This window comes from Phocoena phocoena, chromosome 2, assembly GCF_963924675.1.
Source record: "Phocoena phocoena chromosome 2, mPhoPho1.1, whole genome shotgun sequence".
NCBI classification, from domain to species: domain Eukaryota; kingdom Metazoa; phylum Chordata; class Mammalia; order Artiodactyla; family Phocoenidae; genus Phocoena; species Phocoena phocoena.
This window is the reverse complement of record NC_089220.1, coordinates 39608622-39627129: the sequence shown is the minus strand read 5'-3', so window position 1 is coordinate 39627129 and position 18508 is coordinate 39608622. Positions and strand designations below refer to the sequence as shown.

Sequence of the window (18508 nt, the reverse complement as noted above, 5' to 3'; positions counted from 1 at the left end):
TTTTAACCATGCTAGAGCCTCTGAAGAATTGCTATCTTAGCAACGTTTATTTGGACTATTTCTACATTTTATTCTTTGAGATTTCTTGTATTGACCCTAATTTTTACTGTTAAAAAGAATATAATGATTGATATCTATATAACATATATTCCTGCTTTCTGGTGTTTTTTATAGAAAATAAATCCTAGAAGTTGAATTGTTGCATGAAAGGAAATGCACATAACACTTGGACAAGGTCACAAAAACACTAACTCGAAAAGATATCTGCACCCCTATGTTCATAGCAGCATTGTTTACAATAGCCAAGATATAGAAACAACCTGTGTCTGTCGATGGATGAATGGATAAAGAAGTTGTGATATATATACACAATGGAATATTAGCTATAAAAAAATGAGGAAATCTTACCATTTATGTCAACATGGATGGACCTTGAAGGCATTATGCTAAGTGAAATAAGTCAGAGAAAAACAAATACTGTATGATCTAAAAAACAAACAGGAAAAACAAAACAACCAATTCACAGAAAAACAGATCAGATTTGTGGTTACCAGAGGCCAGGTGTAGGGGGAGGAAGAATTGGAGGAAGGTGGTCAAAAGGTATAAACTTCTGGTTATAAGATAAGTAAGTACTAGGGATGTAATGTATACGACATGATAACCACAGCTAACATTGATGTATGATATATAGGAAAGTCGAGAATAAATCCTAAGAGTTCTCATCACAAGGAGAAAATATATATTTCCTTATCTTCTTTCTTTTTATTATATTTATATGAGAAGGTGAATGTTAGCTGAACCTATTGCGGTAATCATTTCACAGTATTTGTAAATCAGACCATCATGCTTGTACACCTTAAACTCACACAGTGAAGTTATGTCAATTATTTCTCAATAAAACTGGAATAAATACTTTGACAGTTATTTGTCAAATTGGTCACCGAAAGAAATCATTCTTGAAATAGCTACGTGTTGAATGTGACCATGTGCCTAGCTCTAGGCAGAACGTTTCTAACGCATTATTATCTCATTCAGTCCTTGGAAAAAACCTAGGAGGAAGGCACTACCTGGTTTATAGATGGGAACACTGAGGCTTAGCAGGGTAAATACAGCCAGAGGATGGTGGGGCGACGACTAGAGACCAGTTTATGCTCCTACCAGCAGAGGCTGGAGGTGCTGATTTCCCGACACTGTAGTAAGAGTGGGCATGTTAACTACCTTTATAAGTATTTGCCAACTTGAGGTAAAATGTCATTTACCTTGCGGTTCTTACATGTCTGTCTTGGATAGGATTGGACATCTTGGCATGTTTATTGTCTATTTGCATTTATAATTTTATGAATTGCCTGTTCACTTCCTCTGCCCCTTTTTTACTAGATTGTTTATCCTCTTTTCTTAATGAATAAATAGTAACACTTTGTCACATGTTGCAAACACTTTGTCACATGTTGCAAATCCTCTTCTCCCCAGTTTAACTTTGTTTTGTGTCTGTTGACAAGTAGGACTTTAAATTTCATAGATTGCAAATCTGTGGATCTTTTATGGCTGTAGAAATTTGTTATCCTCATCCCATTCCTAGGAGTGTATTTTTTTCTTTTCTTTCTTTCTATAATTTCCACCTCAACATTCATCTGAGATTATTTGGGTATAAGGAGTGAGGTAAGGATATTTTCCAAAAGGCCACCTAGTTGTCTAAACACCACTTATTGAATAATCCATCTTTTCCCACTGATTTGAACCATATTCTCTTTCAGCCAAATTGATTTCTAGTTTTGGACTTTTCTTGAGGGGGTAGAGCACTGTTTAAATTATCGTAATTTTATAATATGTTTTACCATGTAGAGCAGGTCCTCCCTCACTGAAATTTTGGGACAGTTTTAAAATATTTATAGTACCAAATAAACCTTGAAAAAAATTGTCAAGTTTAAAAACATCCTTTGGGAATGTTGATTGAAATTTTGTTGAATTTAGACATTAGATAGAATTGACAACTTTGTAGTATTGAGTGTTCCAATTTAAGAACTTCATTTTTACTTATCTTTTCATACCCTTCAGTTGGTTTTATAGTCTTTTTTTCATATAAATCTTGCACTTCTGATAAATTATTTCCTAGATAATTTGGTTTTTTTGGTTGTATGAATGGGATTTTTTAACTTATTCTAATTGGCTCTTTTGATATACTAAATACCTTGACTTTTAATGATTTATTATTGTCCATCACACCGAACTCATTTTTTTAATAGATTAGGCTGAATTCTCCTGAGTTTTCTAGTCCTACATTAAACAACTTCAAATAATGGTATCTTTGCCACCTCTTCCTAATAGTGTGATCTTTTGTTTCATTTCTAACAACTTTGGCGAGTACTTTCATAATAATACTAAATAATAGTGGTGATAATTAGTCTTATTCGTCCTTAACTGTCACAGGAATTTTGTTAACATTTACCATTCAGTTTGATACTTCTGACCTGTGAAAATGTGTGTTAGTCATGTTAAAGAGACAATCTTTTAGTCTTTTCGAAAGAATTTTTTATTGGATTACAAGTTAAATTTTATCAAGTGCCTTTTAAACATCTATTGAAACTGTCATACTTATTCTTTCACCTATTAATAGAATAAGCTATAATAGATTTTGTAATAATATGCCCATTGTTATGCTCCTGAGAAAATTCCCACTTGGTCATAGTGAGTTTTTCTTTTTAAGATAATTCTGGGTAGTATAGAAGTTTCTGGTTATTTGAGTATATTGCTACTGGGAAAAGTCGACATAAAATGAATCCTTCAGAATTAGAGGTAGTCCTTTAAAAACTTTATCAATTCCTTCTAAAAAATTAGACTTTTTGGTTTATGTGACTAATTTTGACCATGTATTTACGTGGAAATCTTCTATTTCTTCCAGGTTTTAAAATTTATTAGCAGATTATTCTTGCATGATTCCTTTAGTTTCCTTTGGAGCAGTGATTCATTTAAAAGCATTATTGAAGAAGGAATCTTTATTTTATAATCACAAGTCTCTGCATACATTGGAAAAGTTCTAGAACAGTTAGGTGGAAGATATCATTTATGATCTTTAAATGGTGCACAGTTTTTAGAGTCTTCAGATTAGGAACCACTACTTTTAAAATATGAAATTAGAAAGGGAATTCTAAGTGTATTCCCAGTTAATTTCTGCCTCTTCCAAGTTAACAGAGGTGGTGCTGGAACTGATGCTTTTGGGCAGGGCTCTCACTGTGTTGGGGGCAGTTCCCTCACTAAGTTTGTGAGGACAGCAGAATGAAAGGGGAGTAATGAGGAGCCCTGTTTGCCAGCCGGTCACTGCAGCCAGTCGGTGAGCCTGAGGTCCCAGATAGCTGGACATGGACTGCGAGACCATGCTGCTGTCACATACTGGCGCATCGAAACTCTGGGGAACCCACGCTCTGTTCCGGGGGAGACTGGCCCAAGATAGCCAATTATAACTAGGCAGTTGGGAATCCCAGGGTTCACGTATGTCTAACAAAGCATGATGATTTTCTGGGGTGTTTTACATCTTGAAGAAAGAAAAAAGTAATTTGGGGAGTGTTTGAACTACCAAACTTTCTCATACATTAGGTGCTGGTAGGTTCATTACACATTATTCTTTTTTCCCTTCTTTTAATATATAGCTACTCTCCAGAGAGACCGAATCTTCAAACATTTTACCAGGAAGCGCCAAAGGGCTATGCGAAGGCGAGTCCACCAGATCAACGGACATAAGTTCATGGCCACATACCTGAGGCAGCCCACCTACTGCTCTCACTGCAGGGAGTTTATCTGGTAAGAGGTCCCCTGTCTTCTCTCCTCCCAAGAGCTGAGACTTCCTCTGGTTGTGTGTGATTTCAGGAGAAAGCATGATTATTAAGAATTGTTTTAGAATCTGATTTTTTTCTCTTACTCTAATATGTTGACCTAGAAATTTTAATCCCCAACAAAAAAATTACACAATGTACAGATTAAGTTTTATATGTTATTTCTTTTGCCAATCATGTTGGTAAAAGTGCTAATGAATCATGAACTGGTTAAAAAGCACTAATTAGAGAGAGAGGCTAATCAGTTAATAAATGATCTATCCCTAAGGAGGAAAGAAATATCAACAGTATTTCTCTAAGAAGGCATGAATCACATGATGACTTATGGAATTAATTGTTGCAAGTAAACTAAACATACAGTAGTCTTCAGCCTTATAGTATGTAGACAAAGGTAATAGCTTTCAGTGATCACATACTATAATCCCTGGCATTTAAGAATCAAGATAATTAATAGTTGAGAAATTCTAGATGATTTGGGGCAATATCTTACTATACATGTTACTCAAGTGGCAAATCTATAATGTAAAATAAATTTAAGTAATAGTTATCGTCAATTAGAGGCAACATTAAACATATTTATTTGCAGAGAGAAGGAAGAAATACCCTCACATGCACAAAACATACACATACACACCCTTCTCAGGAGGAAGAAACACACTTTCATATCTGCAGCATAAAAGGAGATCTTTGTTTTTGTTGCAAACTTTAGTCATTTTGCTTAAGGCAGAAACACTTGATTCAGATTCATTTCTGAGTATTGATCAATTACTTTGTGTTTTGTGGGGGGTTTTGTGATTACTTTGGATTTTATACCTTTTAACAGTCAGAATGCAGGCTTAGTTTATGTTTCTGGCCTTTTTAATCAAGAATATGGTCTTGTCTATGAACCTTTTAAAGTACTATTGGAATCTGTTTGCTAGTATTTTATTGAGGATTTTTGCATCTATGTTCATCAGTGATATTGGCCTGTAATTTTCTTTTTTTTGTGATATCTTTGTCTAGTTTTGGTATCAGGGTGATGGTGGCCTCACAGAATGAATTTGGAAATCTTCCTTCCTCTGCAATTTTTTGGAATAGTTTCAGAAGGGTAGGTGTTAACTCTTGTCTAAATGTTTGGTAGAATTCACCTGTGAAGCCATCTGATCCTGAACTTTTGTTTGTTGAGAGCTTTTAAATTACTGATTCAATTTCAGTACCAGTAATTGGTCTGTTCATATTTTATATTTCTTCCTGGTTCCATCTTGGGAGACTGTACCTTTCTAAGAATTTGTCCATTTCTTCTAGGTTGTCCGTTTTATTGGCATTATAGTTGCTCATAGTAATCTCTTATGATCGTTTGTATTTCTGTGGTGTCTGTGGTAACTTCTCGTTTTTCATTTCTGATTTTATTGATTTGGGCCCTTTCTCTATTTTTCCTGGATGAGTCTGGCTAAAGGTTTATCAATTTTTTTTTATCTTTTTGAAGAACCAGATTTTAGTTTCATTTATCTTTTCTATTGCTTTTTAAGTCTCTATTTCACTTATTTCTGTTCTGATCTTTATGATTTCCTTCCTTCTACTAACTTTGGGTTTTGTTTGTTCTTCTTTCTCTAGTTGTTTTAGGTGTAAGTTTAGGTTGTTTATTGAGATTTTTCTTGTTTCCTGAGGTAAGCTTGTATCACTATAAACTTTCTTCTTAGAACTGCTTTGGCTGTGTCCCATAGGTGTTGTGGGTTTTTAAAAAATATTTATTTATTTTTGGCTGTGTTGGGTCTTCGTTGCTGTGCACGGGCTTTCTTTTAGTTGCGGCAACCGGGTGCTACTCTTCGTTGTGGTGTGCGGGCTTCTCATTGTGGTGGCTTCTCTTGTTGTGGAGCATGGGGTCTAGGCACGCAGGCTTCAGTAGTTGTGGCTCGTGGGCTCTAGAGCGCAGGCTCAGTAGTTGTGGCGCACGGGCTTAGCCGTTCCATGGCATGTGGGATCTTCCTGGCAGGGATCGAACCTGTGTCCCCTGCATTGGCAGGCGGATTCTCAACCACTGTGCCACCAGCAAAGTCCCATGTCCCATAGGTTTTGGATTGTCACGTTTTCATTTTCATTTGTCTCTAGGTATTTTTTTTATTTCCTCTTTGATCTCTTCAGTGATCCATTGGTTGTTTAGTAGCATACTGTTTAGCCTCCATCTGTTTGTGTTTTTTGCAGGTTTCTTTTTTCTTATAGTTGAATTCTAATACAGTGATGTGGTTGGAATATATGGTTGATATTTCACTTTTCTTAAATTTACTGAGGCTTTTTTTGTGGCCTAGCATGTGATCTATCAAGAATGTTCCATGTGCACTTGAAAAGAACGTGTATTCTGCTGCTTTTTGGGTGAAATGCTCTATAGATAATATCAATAAATATCATTTGGTCTAATGTGTCACGTAAGGCCAGTGTTTCCTTATTGATTTTCTGTCTGGATGATCTGTCCGTTGATATAAGTGGGGTGTTAAAGTCCCCCACTATTATTGTGTTACTGTTGATATCTCCTTTTACATCTGTTAATATTTGCCTTATGTACTAAGGTGCTTCTATGTTGGGTGCATATATATTTACAATTGTTATATCTTCTTGGATTGATCCTTGATCATTATGTAGTTTGTCTCTTGAAACAGTGTTTATTTTAAAGTCTATTTTATCTGATACAAGTATTGCTGCTCCAGCTTTCTTTTGATTTCCATTTGCGTGGAATACCTTTTTCCATCCCCTCACAAATATCATATGATACCATGTGGAATCTAAAAAAATGGTACAAAGGAACTTATTTACAAAACAGAAATAGACTCACAGACATAGAAAACAAATTTATGCTTACCAAAGGCAGAAGGAGGGGGCAGGGATAAATTAGGGGTTTGGGGTTAACAGATACATACTACTATATATAAAACAGATGAACAACAAGGATGTACTGTATAACACAGGCAACTATATTCAATATCTTGTAATAACGTATAACGGAAAAGAATCTGAAAAAGAACATATATGTATACATATATATGTATATATATATAAAATGAATCACTTTGCTATGCACCAGAAACTAACACAACATTGTAAATCAACTATGCTTCAATAAAATAAATTTTAAAAAGAAATAAGACATTAAATTTGTACACAATAAAAAAATAAATAAAATATAAGAGAAAGAAAAAGTATAGAGTCTTGTCTAAACCAAAGGCCCTAAACTGGCTGTCGATATGTATGAAGCCTAAAACTGTAGTCTTTAGGAAGAGGTTCCTATTCCATTTTTGAATGAAAAAATTAGCATCTCTGGCAACTTTGAGCCCATTTTTCTTCTTTGCATGTTCCAGTTAGACCCACCTCTCCCTGGATTTGCCTGACCAGAAGGGTAATTGTCTGTTGCTGTTTTATTTCATGTCACACCATTTGGCTTCCCTCCTTTACGTGACCTGTCTGCCCCTGTAGGCATTTGTGGTGACAACTGGTGATCTCAACTAACGTTCTTAATGGAAACTTACTTGATAATTTCACCAATTTTTTTTCTACCAAGGAAACTTTAACTCCCACCTAACTGGCCTTGTGAAACACACACACACGCACACACACACACATGCACACACACACACATGCACACACACTTAAAATAGTGGTTATGTGTTTTATATATATACACACACACACACACACATACACACACACACATACATGATTAAGCACATGGACTCTGTCATTCAATCTCATCACCGACTAGATGTGTGAACCTAGACGAGCTATATAACCCAGCAATGTCTCCAAAACAGAGACAATAATTTTATTTTATTTACATAATAAACTTTTATATGCACTAGAGTGCCAGGCACTGTTCTAAGTATTTTACATTATCAACAGTTTTTATCTTCATGATAACCTTATAAAGTAGGTACTGTTATTATTATACCTTTTTACATATTAAGAAACAGTGGCTCAAAGTAGTTAACAACTTGCCCCAAATCACATCCAGGCCATCCAGCTTCAGGATCTGTGCTCTAGGCCATCCTATTATATGTGCTACCTCACGTGGCTTTTATGAGGATTAAATGAGATGGTAGAGGTCAGCTGCTTGGCTCATTGCCTGGCATATCCTACTGGCTTAGTAAAATGTGGTTTTTGTTAATAAGAATGAGAATCATATCACCATCACCCAGAGACTGTATTAGGGAGAGACAGAGATGGAAGCTGTGGGCATGATGGGCATATTGTGACCACACTTCTGCTCCCCAGTAGACTCTGGGTGATGTGAGCACACGGAAGATGAAAGATGCCTCAGGTCAGGCAGCTGGAGTGGACTCACCTGTTTACATCCATATGTATATCTGCATCTGTTTACTTCACCCTCTGCATGTCTTTATGTGTATGTGAGAGAGAATGATCAATAAGGCAGTAAAGTGAAACTTCAGGAAGAGGCTCGGTCATACACACAGAGGAGGTTTATTTTCACTGAGGACTTGGGGGATTGCCGCAGCGATGGGTAGAATGAGAATTGCCAAACTCACCTGTTTGTTATTCGGAGCATTCTAACTCATCAATTTCCTCCTTGTCCTGTGGTAACAAAAAAGGGCTTAAAAAGGACATTATTTCTGCTGCTTCTCTGAAATTGTGTTTTTTATAAAGGACCAGAGGATGAAATTTGTTTTCCTTAAGTACTGTAATTATAGGAACATTGTTGCTGAAATATTTGACTAATGGTTTCTTTTTTTTCTATTGTCTTGAACAGGGGTGTATTTGGGAAACAGGGTTATCAATGCCAAGGTAAGAAAACATTTTAAAACTATGTTTAATCTTGTTCCTGTGTTAAAAAGTGATTATACCAAGAGGAAACAGGATACATTCCATTAATATTTTGATAAATAACTCTCTGTAGGTCAAATGAGACCCCCATAGAATTACAACCCTTTAGTTTTGTTTAAATTTTAGCTATGTCTTTTTGTAGACAAAGTAGAGGGGATGTTTTTATTTCTGAATCCAGGATACCTATATAAGTGTAGTTGTTTAAAGTTTTGTCTCTGCAGGATCATGAACATACTAAAAGGTAATGCGATTTTGTGAGCAGGACCCTTGAGTCTTGAAGATAAATTTTTGGTGTTTTACAATCCCCTTGTCCGTAGGAGTGAGAAGTAGCACAATGCTGATTTCTCTTTACCTGAATTGGAAATAGAAGCTATTATCCAAGTTGCTTTTTGGATTTTCTGAATTTAGTTAAATGTGAGAATGTTCAAAGTTAGGCTGTTAATGGTCTTGTAAGTTATTATCCATTCAATTTATTTTGATTTTCACAATTCTGAGATAACCTCGATTAGTGTTCCAGAAGAATTGGAATGGAATAAAAAAGGAAAGAGGAAAAGAAGGCTCCTTAATCTGGAGGTTTAGCCAGGCTGGATTGGACTTTTCTTTTATTTGGGCCTCCCTCATCATTAACTTGAGTGTCATCTCATGGTTTATCCATATGGTACCTATTATCTTAATTTACACCCTACAGATCATTGGTAAAATAGTACTACCTATCCTAGAGTGGTAACCTATGGTAAACTAGGTAAATAAAGAAATCCCACCTTCTCTTCTGAAGGAGGGGAAGTAAAATATTATTTCCCTTAGAAGAATGGAATAAGATATACATTTGGATGTAATTTTGACTTTAATATGTATGAACAATTCTACTGAGTTCTCAAATTTAGGAAAAACTGAATTGATATGACAACAATAATTGACCTTCTGCTATTAATTTCAGCCTCAAATGAGAGCATAGTTCACAGGTCAGAATCGATGTCACTTTTTGGCTTGGACCTCTCCAGCACAGGGCTATGCTCTGTCCATCTCATGCATACAAAGATAACTTGAGAACCTCTTGGTAAACAAGATTACATTTTTGAGTTTAAAAATACATGATTTGTGACGTATCTGTTGTGTTTTTAGTTTATTTCTTCTACCATGGCCCATAGTGCCAGGATATTTGAAGAGCTGATTTTCAGTGGGCCACCTGTTAAAGGACCAGGAAAGAACGCTGGTCAGGAGACATGAGGACACTAATTTGTTCACATCTTGCAAAGGGATATAAAACCACATGCCTAGTTGGAAGGATATACCAATCATGCTAAAAAGAGCAAACAGATTAAAGCAGACTTCAGAACAAGGAAAGTTATAAAGGATAAGGAAGGGCATTACAGAATGATCAAAGGAGTCAGTTTTCCAAGAAGACATAAAAATCTTTAACGTATATGCGCCTAATAACAGGGCATCAAAATACTTAAGGCAAAAACTGATAGAACTGCAAGGAGATATAAACAAATCCACTATTATAGTTGGATTTAATTTTATTTACTATCTCAGCAGTTTCTGATTCTGATTGATCAGCATTTCTGCCTGATCCAGCAGGCAGAAAATCAGTAAGAATATAGTTGACCTAAACAGCACTATCACAACTTGATCAAATTGACATTTATAGAATTCTCCATCTAAGAGCAGCAGAACACACATTCCTCTCAAGCTTACTAGGAACATTTACCAACATAGACCACATTCTGGGACATTGAAACAAACCATAACAAATATAAAAGAATAGAAATCATAAGAAGTATCTTCTCAGACCACGGTGGAATTAAACTAGGAATCAATAACCAAAAGATAGCTCAAACACCTCCAGATATTTGAAGATTAAGCTACATATTCTAAATAGCACATGGGTCAAAGAAGACTCAAGAGGAAATAAAAAATATTTTAAATCAAATGAAAATACAATCTATCAAAATTTGTGGGAGGCAGGGAAAGCAGTGCTCAGAGGAAAATTTAGAGTATTAAATGCATATATTAGAAAAGAATAAAGGTCTAAAATCAATAATCCAAGTTTCCATCTTAAAAAGGAGAAATTTAAGCCTAAACTGAGCAGCAGAAAATAAATAATAAAAATAGAGTGCAAAACAGTGAAATTGAAATTAGGAAAACAATTTTAAAAATCCACAAAACCAAATGCTATCAATAATTCTCCAAAAAGATCAATAAAATTGATAAACCTGTAGCCAAGCTGACTGTGAAAAAAACAAATGCCTTGTAATATAAGATTTTTCTATGTGAAGGAGTCCCTCGTATAAAAAGACCAGTTCTCTGGGCACTTTCACCTTGGTTCTCCTGAGAATTCAATCTGATGACAGCTAGATTTGTTTTAGATTATAGTGCTACTTGCTGACATGTCATCTGTCTTTATGTATTTAATCCTAGAAACTTCCATATGTCTTGAAAGATCTTTAAAATGATGTGTATTTTCATATTGCTTCATTGTACATGTTCATCCTTTAATGGAAACTGGACTCTGCACTCTATCGGTTGTCTGAATGAAAATTTAAAAAATGTTATTTAGAAAGTTCTAACTGTTCAAGCAATTGATTGGGTCATTCTGCAAATACTTAACGAATGCCTACTTTGTTCAAGTCATCATGCTGGCCGGGAATCCTGAGGACATTAGAGGCTGTATGTGGAAGATCTGAAATGAGGGAGGCCAGCTAGAGGTTGTAGGAGAGTAGAGGAGGGAGAGAGCTTCAGTCTAGAAGGAGAGCCATGGGCAGTATATTTTCATAAAAGAGACATTTTTTAAAGTTGTGTCTTGTTATACATTTAAGGTTTAGTGAAGTGATAGGAAAGGAAGATACCCCAGGGATTGAGAGGGACATGGACAGTGTGTTGGGGATGGTGAAGACTTGCTCCAGGAAGAGCACCTAGTCTAGTTATTAGTGGAACAAAGAGCCCCCAGAGAAGAAAGGTGACAGGTGAGCCTGGGGTGGGCTTGGGAGAGCCTGAAACCCATCTGGGAAATTTCAACTCTAGTTTGACTGACTGTGAGGCACGATTGAATGCTTTAGATTATGGGCCTGAGGTGACCAGAATTATATACTGTGAGATGATTCCTCTGGCGGTTGGGGCAGGAAGGAGTGAAGCCAGGAAGGATGACATTAGTTCCGGACCTGAGTATGAATAGTTCAGGCATGAGCAAAGGCCTGAGTTAGGGTGGTGGTGAGGAATATAGGAAGAACGGGAGCATTGGCTGCCATCATGTGGGCCCACCATCTAAATCAAGCCACAATGGCCTGGTGCCTCCAATAAATGTATAATCGCTGGATTTAATTTCCTAGTGTGCACCTGTGTCGTCCACAAGCGCTGCCATCATCTAATTGTTACAGCCTGCACCTGCCAAAACAATATGAACAAAGTGGATTCAAAGGTAAGATAGCAGTTTGCTGATTAAATGCCTGCATGAGCTCATGCGAGCACATTCTCTCTATCTCGCTCTCTCGCTCCCTGTCTCTCTTGCTCGCTCTCTCTCCCCCTCTCTCTGCCTCTGTCTCTCTCTCTCTCTCTCTCTCTCTCTCTCCCTTCTTCCCTCTGTCTTTTCCTTCCTCCCTTTCATTCCCAATTCCCTTCCACACTCCTTGAAGCCAATGGTGGTATCAGAATTGAAATTTCTCTCCTTTTTATATTATGGCATTTGTATTTCTATACTTGCATAGCTTGACCTGTCCTGGAAATGACTCCATTAGTGATCAGCTGGGTAAAAGCTCTAGGGATCAGCTCTACTAATTCGAAGAGAGATTTCCCTGAGTTTGGCATCAGATGACCGGGATTTGAATGTAGAACCCAGCCTCTGCTAGCTAGCTTCTCTCTCAGCCTCAGACCTAAAATAGTATCAATACTACAAGATAGAATTGATATGGTAAGTATGTTGTTAACTGTAACTTGCACTTCCTAAATAAAGTGACCTTTGGCCCCCTCCAGCCTCTCGAGGAATTTCAAGGAGGATCTATATCTATACATAAAGGCTTGAACATCACTCTTGCCATTAGCATTGCATCCAGCTGAGGTGAACGTACATTCTAAATTCTGGAGGTAGAAGGCAGTTGGAGTATTACCAACAGTTAGCAGTGGATTTATAGATGCACTGAAGAGTCCAACTCTGGAACTTGATGGTTCTTTACAGTATACACCCAGGATTGCTGTAGAGTACACAGAGAGGCATACTTTCTTTTATGAGAAAGAGGCCAGAAACGTTTCAAGAGGAGTAATATTGCCCCACTACTTGTTATGTGTGGCTCTGTTGTTGTTGCTTCAAACTGTGATGTAGACTCTTAGAGCATATGCCTAATTTAACTATTTGCTGGAAACAGTCTGTGAGATTTCACCTGATCCTGAGACGTGATCGTCTGTGAGATAAAAGCAGAATCTTTGCACTCAGATATCAAAATACAAAGACAGGCAGAGGCTGGAAGGGCTGAATAAGATCACCAGTTGAATGTCACTTTGGGATAAATTCCTTCTGTGGTTCCCTGTCCTCTGGGTGTCACCCCATCCTCATGACGCAATTTCTGGAAGAACTTGTGGTGATAGGAAGTGTATGTTGCCTATAAAAGACGTGTTGAATCCTGAAGGTAAAAGTTTCTAGAAATAGACATGGGTGTGAGGAATTGGCCAGGAGAGAAACACGGCCAAGTGAATGTAAAAGGTGAAATGAATATTTAAATTTCTATTAATCTCCCAAGATGGTGGACAGGTTAATGTATACCACACATTTCTGTCCAGCCAGTCTTGTTCACTAGAAAGTGTGCTTCGTCTGCGTGGTAAGGCCTGGGTAATTCATCGTGGCTGAGCAGTAATAGTATACTCATCTCAGGTGTCATAGTAACACTTTGCATTTGGTGGGCTTCTGTTACAGTTTTCACAAAAGGTGTGGGTATGGAATTTCAGCTCTCGTCCTCCTGTTTCCTTGCTACAGATTGCTGAGCAGAGGTTCGGAATCAACATCCCACACAAGTTCAGTGTCCACAACTACAAGGTGCCAACGTTCTGTGATCACTGTGGCTCCCTGCTCTGGGGGATAATGCGACAAGGACTTCAGTGTAAAAGTGAGATTCTCGGGTGCTTGGTACCCACTTCCTCATGAGAACACCTTGCTGCGAGTTTTCAGAATTCTGCATTTCAGAATCTGACCTAGGACGGATGGTTTTAGATACCTTGTAAATGAACATCTTAGTGGCTCTCTCTATATGTATGTGTCCCGTGTCAGGCACGTAAAGAGAGCTACATGTGAGCCACAGATTTCCTAACCATGGAATGTTTACTCACTTGCTAAATGAAATGTCCTGTCTGGTTAACTAACCTGTTGGCTATCCTCTATTTAGTACTGAGTACAGGCTAGTCATTGTGTATTTCCATAGGTATTTGAAAGAGGAAAAGATGGGATCTGGTCAGAAAGGGAAGATGGTAGGAGGTGAGGTGGCCAGCAGAGAAGGTTGAGTTGTGAGTAAGAGCTAGCAGGAGAGTTGGTTTGATCACCTCACCAAAAATAAGCAGGAATTGGGTTATAAAAGCATAACCCAGGGCTTCCCTGGTGGCGCAGTGGTTGGGAGTCCGCCTGCCGATGCAGGGGACACGGGTTCGTGCCCCGGTCCGGGAGGATCCCACATGCCGCGGAGCGGCTGGGCCCGTGAACCATGGCCGCTGAGTCTGCGCATCCGGAGCCTGTGCTCCGCAACGGGAGAGGCCACAGCAGTGAGAGGCCCGCGTACCGCCAAAAAAAAAGCATAACTCAGTCCGCCCTGTGTCTTCTCAAAGAGCTTGATAGAGATCAGAGAGTAGGTGGCCGTGCGAGGGCATGCCCTTCAACAACAATGTCCAGTGGAGCCTGAGTTTGGAGCTCTTGCCTCAGCAGAGGACAAGGATACGGGGGCTGGTCCCTGTCCTGTTAGGAGTTGAGGGGCTGTTGGCCTGGAGTCATCTCTCATTGAGTGTTGCTGTAACAATCTGGCTGTCGTGGGGTACACTGCCCTCTGCTGAAATACATGTGAGTTTCAGCCTGAAGCCTGAGACACATTCTGAGTCACCAGGGGAGGCAGAGTTCATGTCAGTACAACTGGACAGCTTCCACTGGCTGCCTGGACTTAACCAGACCTGCTTCTATTAACAAAAAGGGGCTAGTCACTTGTCTTTAAGAAAGGCAAATTCTTTTATTTCTTCAGAGCACCATTTAATTATTCTTTTTTCATAGATACCTGAAATAATTCTTTTTCAACCAAAACAGCAGCCAACTCACATGCAGCTTTGTTTCAGGCACTGCTTGATCATTAGCTGGATGGTGTCACCCAGGTGTGGGTTTCTAGCGTGAAAGTCACTTTCTGCTTTCGTATGGTTGTTGCTGACAGGCAGAGCCATGGGTGGGATTCATCTGCATTGCACTTGTCCCTGGTGGTGCTGAGGGTAGCACGCCTGCAGTGTTCCAGCTCCTATCATTTTTGCTTTTATTGTCACATGGAGCTTTAGAAAGGCCACCGCAGGCTTGTATGTCTCCATACCAGCCTTGTGGAGAGAGGTGGATTTCCTATGAATCTAATGAAGCTTAAGCCTTGGAGCTCCTCCCTTGCAGGGTACCTTCCAAGTTCTCTACTTGATGAAGTGCTCTTTTTCTTAAAGAGGGCAACCCTGCAATTGCATCACTTCAGGCACCACGAAACCTGGCTCTGTGTATGCTTCCAAAGATGGGCTGACACACCTCAACACATCTTACGCTGCTTTATCCCTGCCTCCGATCGGCAGGGCCCGTGTCAAGAAACCATGTCAGAACTCTGTGCTGATTAAACCTCGGGTCTTTCATCGCCCCAAGTCAACTTCCTGTGCACCAGGAGCTTAGCTTGCTTCGCTCTCCTCTTCCAACTGCCACTTGCCTTGACCTTTAAAAAGGTTGCTTTCTGTCACCCATGAAGCCACAGGCTGCAAGCACTGAGAAATACAGCTGCTGTACAGGATGCCGCGTTCTGTGCTGTGAGGGCCACCCAAAGACAGTGCTCAGAAAGAAAGCTTTACTTAGGGGCGTTTCTCTCAGAAATACCCATTCCATCCTGTCTGAACAGCCATCTACACGTGGCTGTTAGATTGCTACCTTTTATTGAGAGTTACAAGGAATGGCATAAAGTCGGTTGACACGTTTCCTTGTTATTTAATCGAGTGAGCTGTTGCCGTGATGAATGTTTTGATCTCTGTATTGAATCATGCTGGGAAATCAGTGATGACTTTTAACATATGATTTAAGTGAATGTCTTACATCAAGTCACAGTGAAAACAAAAAGAAATTTGAAATGTATTATTCTTCCGTATGCCAGGCTTACTGCTTCTGCACAGAACAGAAATAGAGAAAAACGCAGGGATTTACTTACACGCAGGGATCGTTGTGTCAGTTGAATTTGATGAGAAGATATCATTATTCAGCCTGTGCAATTCCTCAGTCATGGTCTTTCAGGTTATCACAGCTCTCTTTCACAGCACATGTTGACGTGGCTCCTTTCTGAACGTGGATTCCCTTTTCCTCTTCCATCCAGTATGTAAAATGAATGTACACATTCGATGTCAGGCGAACGTGGCCCCAAACTGTGGAGTGAATGCGGCGGAGCTGGCCAAGACTCTGGCAGGAATGGGCCTCCAACCCGGAAGTATTTCTCCCACCTCGGTGAGACTTTGCTATTTTCATATTTTGTAATTTAGAAGTTGTTCAGATGTGGCGAGCCCTAGTATTGTGTGTGGCATAATCAAAGTTCCTAGTCTCAGCAAATACAATAAACAGATTTATTGCATTTTTAAAGAGCATTTTGTTCCACAAATAAGGTTCTATATACAATTATATAACAAGAAATAATGAGCGTGCAGATATAGCAAGAAGCAGAAAAGGGATTTTTTTTTTTTTTTTTTAAACAGTTTCCTGTCATTGTGGTCTGGTGAAAAGCCTGGAATCCAGGGTCCTCGGTTCTGCTCTTGTCGGGGCCCCCGGCACTGCAGTTGACCGGTAACTATGGGCCTCTGCTTCCTTCTCTCTGAAGGGGTTGAACTTAAAGAGCTGATGTTCTCCACAGGCCTGGAATCCAGCAGTTGTGTAGTATTTGTTTATGGATCGTGAATTTATCTCAATTCCAGCCACAGACAGGAGTTCCTTCCTCTTGGCGGGAGTGGGTGGAGCATGTCAGTCGCTGTGTCCTGCCACCGCCCTGAGTGACCCTCCCCCACCTGCTGTTGTCCATTAGAGCTTCAGCCACGTCCCAGGCCCACATCCTATTGCCGCCTTCCTGGCTGTGGTCTGCTGAGAATTGGGAAAGAGCCATGGTTATGGCTGAGGCTTCTGAAATGTGTAGCTTGACGCCGGGTTCAGGAAAATTCTAGACTTAACTGTCAAATATCTCTGGGCACTTAGGAAGGGAAGTGCAATCACTGTCAGGTTCTTGGTTATCCAAACAGTGTCATCACTAACCACCCCATTTCCTTTTCACTGAAGGGCCCTGCCTGGTAAAGCAGGGGCTTGGCTTGACATTGCATTTCTTGATTTCAGGAAGGCGTTGGCAAAGTCCTTCAAGTCTGTGTGTCTTTCTTGTGGACAGACAGGCAGGATGCTATACCGTGAGGGGGATTTCCAGTGCATGGGACAGCTATGCCTGAAGAGTGTAGGTTAGGGATTTCAGCCTGGCCCAGGGCTTCTGAAATACCGTGGAAATAAGCTGAGCCATGTGGCACAACCTCTAGGAATGGGCAGCGCCACTTGTCACTTAAACCAAGTATCTTTCATGTTCTGATACTTAATAGTGAGAAAACCCAAATTACCTGTTAGCTGACAGTACAGCATTAAGGAGAGACATCTTCAGTCTATCAAAAGAGAAGAATGGGTTAAACAAACAAACAAAAGATTGAGACACTGGATTTAGAGTTTTCTGGCAGGGGAAGTATTTAAGTGGAGGAAGTGAGATTCAAGCTGGTAAAATTTTTCCATCTTTGAAAAATTTATGATCAGAAATCTAGAGGAGAAACTATTAAAATAATTGGATTTTAAAGGTGATCCATTTTATATCTTCAATCACTGTTTCACTGGATTGAGTAAGAAAAATCCTTGCAGTTTCAGGATATTGCCCAGCTGTTTATTACAAACATTGCTTAGAAGTTACCCCAGATAAGCTTTCTTTTTAGCTAAATAGGTCAGATGCTCCAGGATGTCAGACTTTTGGTCTCTTATCTGGTGGTAGCCTGTCTTATAAATATCCCAAGGTAGACACCTGCACGTCACCTTGTCTTTAGGTAGCACCCTCCCTGGGATGAGTCTTGTACTAGTGGGATGGGGCTAGAGAACTCCCCAAAGAGGCCACACCTACTTCTGGTTCTGTGTAGTGAACCGGGAGCTCTCATTGTGTTGGTGGTTAACCTTTCTGGAGGGCAAGTTGACCATGTATCAGAAGTCTTCAAAATTAACACATTGGCCCAAAGAATTCCCTTTCCAGAAAGTTATCTTAAGAAAATAGACGATGTTGATGAGGATGATCGTGTTGATAAAGATGACAACACAGCTTAGGTTTATGGAATGTGCCAGGCACTGGTCTAAGTGCTTTAAGTGCAGTTATTCATTTGCTCCTCATAACAACCCATGTTGCAGGTACTATAACATCCCCTTTGTTAGAAGAGGCTCAGAGAGATAGGTGACTTGTCCATGGTCACAGGGTTAGGTTGTGGAGCTGTGATTTGAGCCCAGGCCACCTGCTTGAGAGCTTAGACTCCTAATCACCCTGATTTGAAGATTTGCATGCAAGTATGGTCACTGTGTGTTATCTATACTAGTGAAAACTGGGAGATAATCTATATTTCCAATACCGGGAATTAGTGAA

General features: G+C 39.3%; 1 protein-coding gene across 1 annotated transcript in view; it reads left to right on the top strand.

Moving 5' to 3' along the window:
- The window catches only part of PRKCH (protein kinase C eta), a 223568-nt gene that overhangs the window by 116749 nt on the left and 88311 nt on the right, over positions 1–18508 (top strand). Inside the window, exons 3-7 of the mRNA XM_065872751.1 lie at positions 3645–3795; positions 8560–8594; positions 11963–12051; positions 13597–13726; positions 16193–16320. Of these exons, the coding sequence (XP_065728823.1) occupies positions 3645–3795; positions 8560–8594; positions 11963–12051; positions 13597–13726; positions 16193–16320 (533 nt within the window). The remainder of the gene's footprint in view (positions 1–3644; positions 3796–8559; positions 8595–11962; positions 12052–13596; positions 13727–16192; positions 16321–18508) is intronic.